We start from the raw sequence: 6,174 nt of genomic DNA on the forward strand, positions 1-6,174 counted from the left end.
CCCCCCCATCAACCCCTGATTGTCCACAAAATATTTCAGCCCAATTAGTTCTAAAATTTTCTTCTGGAATAATGGAAACCCTAATGAACATATTAAGCCCAATTTTAATAGATAAATTAGTAGACTGTGGATCAGTGTATATGTAGTAGATCAAGTTTTCAAGCTCTCCTTGAAGATCATATCTCTATGGTGTGATCACTGTTCTTTCCAGAAAGACGTTACTTGTTCTTAAGTTTTTTAAGGGTTTTGGGCTAAAACTGGAATTTTTGCGATAACTAAACATCAAATATTTTTTAATTGGATCCAAATAATAATCCTAAACCCTTTTAACCTCTTGCACTGAAATTTAGAGGCTAGCTTTGTTAGATTATAGAGATTTGTGAATTGCAACTTTCTCCATTTAGCCAAGTTATACTTTCTGCAACCCTGAAGATTTCTGCACCTTAAAATTCACTACCCCAAGGCAGTGGGCCCATCACTTTTAAGCATCTCTAAAGTCTATGCCTAGACTCTGCATTTTTATCCGGCCTCAAACATCCCAATAACCCCACACATCATGTCATCCAGACTGATCAAACACCAGCTCGATTATATTTAGAAGACAATATTCTGTAAGTCCATTGAAGCCAAGAGGATAAATATTTGTACAAATAAGATACATTAGTACCCCTTGCAATAAATAGCTTTGTCCCTTTATAACGTTTATATTTACAAAATTCTGTTTTGTTCGCAATGCACCAGAAGCCTGCTACAATTCTGGAAAAGCGCAACTATGTTTTAAAATTGAAGAAAGGTGTTGTACCTGGAGCGATCTCTTACCTGCATCGGACTCTGGTTCTACACGGCTAATGCTACGTGGCAAAGCGCAAGCTTCTTCAAATATAAACAAACACTTAAAATGGAATAAATCTGAGAATTTAAGACACATTCCTAACAACACTTGCGTTTTTATACATGCATCTTATATGTAATTGTAACACGGATAAATTTGGACATACGGCTACAGCCCCCCCCCCCCTCTAGCCTGTCCCAGCAACCCTTACGCCTGTCCTAACAGTTGTGCTTGGCCCCTTTGATGGTCCTACAGTCACAGGGCTGGTCGTGGATTAAACATTTTTCTCTAAAATGCCGTGTCAACCTTCAAAAGTGGACCATATATGCTAAATGGGCTCGGTCTCCTTTTTTCAAAGATTTAAAAAAAAAATTCTCAGGAATAATAAAGAAAATCAGTTTTAAATGTCGTCCTCATATTTCAATATTTTCTCAGTCTAGTGTTTGTTCTGTCTGGATGACAAAAGCCAAAAGTAATTGTTTGAGACAAATGGCCTAAAATTAACCAGCGTACCTGTTTGATCCCACTTAATGTAATATATGCCTGATTGAAAAATGCCATTGATAAATTCCTTTTTATTGAAAGAGGGGTTGAAGAAAACATTGAGGACATTATTAGAGAAGAAAAAGAGAACATGGAACTAAAGATGAAAGTGGAGACTGATCTTGAGGATTATCACCAGGAAACAATATTTACCAATATCTGACATGATTTATTTTCTATTGTTGACAAATTTGGAGACTTTAAGTTAAAAGTGAAGAAAATTCTTGTATAACATTGGTTACATTTATGCGTCTCAAGTTGTAAGGATAAAGGAAACATTTTCAAATCATCTTAATTAGATTACTGACCAAGACCCCAAGATATTTCAGGAGACCCCCTTATTAAATCAGTTTGTTGGAGACCCCAGCTTACGGGGTTTCTGTTGAGATGGGGTTTGGCAGTGAAATATGGATGGTGTCATTAAACATTTCAGGGTATCTCAGGCCCGTAGCCAGGGGGGGGTGCAAGGGTGCAGGTGCACCCCCCTTTCTTCTGAAAGAGGGGTGCAATGACGAATTTGCACCCCCCCCCCATAGTCCCATATAAAAGAAATTGTTTTCATAAGTTTCTAAAATCTAGTTATAAATTATATAGCCCGAGTAAGAACAATAATAGCANGTGACCTATTGCAGGCTAACTAACAGTTGATCAGTACACTCTGTTGATTAAATATAACACAACATCAAAATTTACTCATAGTCATTTAATAGTTGTTTAAGTCTAATTAAAACAGTGTGATTTATTAATTATATGCATAGAGTCCCATGGAAATGAAATGGTAATCTCCTGTACACTTTCAGACTTTTAGCCCCCCCCCCCTTGACTGGTGTGCTATGTTTTATGAGTCTGTTTTTTTTGAGGCATTTCCGTGGTGAGGCGTTTCCATAGCACCCCCTTGACCATGCTTTTTTTAAAATGAATAAGAAATAAGATCATATCATTTTCATATTGCAAAGTCAAAGTAATAAATGATTACTTGACTCTGTTAGTTAAGCAGTACTCCCTTAAAAGCTCAAATACACTTCTTAAAAAGGTTAGCCTTTATATAGTGCATTGACAATGTAATAAAAACAACCATATACCACTGTAAAACCAAACCAAACATTGTTTAAAAAATCATTAAAAACACTCAAAAAAAAATTTTCGGCGGCGCGTCTTATTGCACCCCCCCTGGTCAAATCCTGGCTACGGGCCTGCCGGTATCTGATGAAAATTTGAGAGTTTCAGATGAAAATCAAGGGGTTTCTGATAAAAATCATTGGGATTGGGATGAAAATCATAGGGCTTGGATGAAAATCAAAGTTTATTTCGATGAAACAGAGCAGGGGACCCAATCTGGGCTCAAAGCAGAATAAAATCATGGTTACCAGTGAAAATTTTGAGTTATTATTTGAGTTTGGTTTGACTAAGCTGAAGATACTCCATTTGATAAATTTGTTTTCAGTTAAAGCAAAGGATTCAGTTTCTTGAAATTCATCTTAAAAACCATGCTGATCTTACAGTGGTAGGTTAATCATTTTTTAGAATTATCCTTAAAGAAAGCTGATTAGTAGGAATGATTGATTTATGTTATTAGAAATCAGCCAACAATCATTCATTAAGACCTGCATAAAATAATAAAATTTTAAAAATAAAATTGTCCTTATGATACGGATTAAGTGATTTTAGATTTGAGTTGGTATGTGGGGCTAGAGAGAGGGTGCAGAGCATTTCAAAATGACCTCCGTAGCCTCCTGATTCGCAGAATGACCTTCAAATCCTGCAAAACCATCTCCATCAGAATATTAGATGTGGAGACAGAACTCCTACGGCTTGGAGACCTAGCTAGCAAGAAGTACGGAGATGGTTTTATAGGGCTCGTAGGTCATTCAAGAGGTTTCAGAGGTCATTATACAGTTTGTATGGTGGCTCTGCATCCCCTCCTGCATGGAACACAGGAATAGGATTATTGTCCAACAGTGCAGTTGGGGGTGGGGGCCGGGAAAAATATACCACCCTCAAATACCTACAGGAATTTGGGGAATTTCCCAAATGCCTGGGTATCTGGGAAATTTCCCAAATGCCTGGATATCTGGGAAATTTCCCAAATGCCTGGGTATCTGGGAAATTTCCGAAATGCCTGGGTATCTGGGAAATTTCCCAAATGCCTAGGTTTTTGGGAAATTTCCTATTTAGAAAAAAATGTAAATGCTGTCGTGTCATGCCGTTGGTTTAAATTTTAACCACTGATTTAAAGTTACAAATTAAGGAAAAACTTGAATTGCTGATTCAAATTTGAACCTGAGGTTGGCAGTTCAAAGTCATTACCCTGGTAAAATAATATTTACAATCTTCTTTTAATCTTTAATGAAAAATTATCAATTGGTAAAAAAACTGTGAAATGTGTAAACTTTATAATGTCCAGGTTAGTACCTCTGAGCTACTTGGAGCTGCACATTCTCTTCAAGAGGTTAAAGACAAGATCATTAAACCTTTGGAGCTAAATCTTATCGCAGTAAAGTAAGTTTCTTTTTTCCTTCAGAGTTTAATCTAGATTTAAATTAAATTTTTCTATCTGGAACTGTTAGCCTTTCATTTATCTTTGTATATAAAGTAGTAATCACTTCTTATTTGTATGTCTCATCATACCTCATGAACCCTTCAACTGATTTGCCTCAAATTTTGATTTGGGAACTTGATAGACCTGTCACAAAATGCCAGTCTTCCCGAGTCAAGATTAACCACAGAAACCTCACTGTATTTCTGTCTTCTCTACCTAGGGTTTAAGCAAGGTCTCTTCAACGCGAGGTTTAAATAGACCTGTCACAAAATGCCAGTCTTCCCGAGTCAAGATTAACCACAGAAACCGCACTGTATTTCTGTCTTCTCTACCTAGGGTTTAAGCAAGGTCTCTTCAACGCGAGGTTTAACACTTAACTAACTATTTATTGAAACATAAGGTTACAGGTCAAATAGGGTGACCGGCGTGATGGGCACCCAACTAGGACATATATATATATATATTTACAAGGTTCATGAACGATAAAGTTAATCTTTTATTTGGTTACGAAGTGTGCATAATATGATAATAGTTATTTGAAGGAATATAGATAAGGCATCAGGTTTCCCTGATATAGTACTCGGGGATATATGTTACAGACCCACAGGAATGTGCTTAGCTTGGTTTAAAAGTTCTAAATTAAGTGGGTTGACTTGACTAAATTAAAGAAAGATTAGTTTGCTAGCAAAGCTGGGTTCCCAAGCTAATATAGTGTATCATGCTGCATCATGGGCAAGGCAAAGTGTTGCTAACAAAAAAAGTTATAAAAAAATTCTTAACAACAGAACGACATTATTATGGTTGAATCATTGAACAATGAGTTGTGTCATCTCTTGATTGGATGCGCTGATATTTAAAAACGCTAAATTAGATTTAAAGCAGTTTGAATAATTCAAAGACAGAAAAGAAAAACTTTGATGGCAAAATTGTATTTTTTCACTTAATTTAGCTCAAAACCATCAAAATTCAAGAACAGGTGAGATTACACTGTGTGTCCAGGGTACCCATGAGTTTCCCAATGGGGGTGCATAAAGGTTTTTTTGTAGTATGGCCCGGTGGGGCACAGGATTACCGAGTGAGACGTAGTGAACTTTTTCTTAATACCGGTTTGTTAGGGGGGGTGAACAACAACCGCTGGTGGACAAAAAAATCTCTTCACTTACGTGCGCCAAAAGTTCACCCCACCCCCACCCCCCTATGCTAAACCTCCAGTACGCCCCTGATAGAAGTATACAAATAGAAGTAAGAATAGTATCAATTACCATAGAATATTTTCCCACAAAAGCTCCCCCTTTCATTTTTCGGGAACACTCCCTTTAATATAGAAAAATTAAAACTTTTGAAAATTTCTTAATGCCTCAATTATTTCTGAAGAATATGCCAATCAACTTTTTTTGTAAGGGGTGCAAATTTGTCATTGGAACCCCCTTTAAGGAGAAAGGGGGGTGCACCTGATCCCTTGCACCGGCTGTGACTGTGTGTCCCACTAAATATGATAATAAAAAGACAAGACTTTGATCTTCAAAAGATGTATATTAATCAATAACAAAGTTTTAATCAAAATACGTTGCAAGACTTCTTGTTTAAGGACTTACCTAGTTGAACTGCCTCGTAACTGGATATGTATTTATCATTACTGTTTACAGTCATATAATTTTTTAATTCAAAATATTTGATTTAATCAATTTTCGATCAGTGTTTGCCTTGTGGGGACCCCTGTCCCCTACTATTTTTTTAAACAATCTTTTTTCACTGTCGCGTCATGTCAACTACCTGTCTCTGCTTAAAAGGAAATATCTGCAATTTAACTTTTTTTTGTTTCATCAGTTTCAAATGGCTTCCCAAGACGTTTCCAACCAGGATATCCTAGTGTTCTCTGAGTTCATGAAGCTTCCCACCTTGTCTGTCTGATCTTCATCGCTTCGGCGTCAAAAATCAATATGCAATAAGATGGTTTGAAGAAATTCCTCTCTCTTAAACCTCTGCATTCAGGTGCTCTCAAGCTTCTGTAGGTATAAAATGCCCCAGTTTTATAAAATAAAAGTATATATTGTCAAGTTCTAAGGTAGTGAGATTCATGAAAAAAATAAAAAGTGAGATTTGAAAATCCAAAATGAGAATAAAAAATTTTAACTTTTATTTTCAAACTGTGGTATTGGCGGTAGTGAGATTTCAAAATCCAAAATAAAAAATTTCAACTTTTATTTTCAAACTGTGGTATTGGTGGTAGTGAGATTTCAAAATCCAAAATGAGAATATA

The 6,174-nt window shown here is 36.3% G+C and overlaps 1 protein-coding gene across 1 annotated transcript in view; it reads left to right on the top strand.

Annotated features, from left to right (window-relative positions):
* Positions 1 to 6,174, top strand: part of LOC111705581 (uncharacterized) — a 26,008-nt gene that overhangs the window by 11,685 nt on the left and 8,149 nt on the right. Inside the window, exons 6-8 of the mRNA XM_023478172.1 lie at positions 1,418 to 1,514; positions 2,820 to 2,879; positions 3,780 to 3,874. Of these exons, the coding sequence (XP_023333940.1) occupies positions 1,418 to 1,514; positions 2,820 to 2,879; positions 3,780 to 3,874 (252 nt within the window). The remainder of the gene's footprint in view (positions 1 to 1,417; positions 1,515 to 2,819; positions 2,880 to 3,779; positions 3,875 to 6,174) is intronic.

Source organism: Eurytemora carolleeae, unplaced genomic scaffold (assembly GCF_000591075.1).
Source record: "Eurytemora carolleeae unplaced genomic scaffold, Eaff_2.0 scaffold654, whole genome shotgun sequence".
Classification (NCBI taxonomy): domain Eukaryota; kingdom Metazoa; phylum Arthropoda; class Copepoda; order Calanoida; family Temoridae; genus Eurytemora; species Eurytemora carolleeae.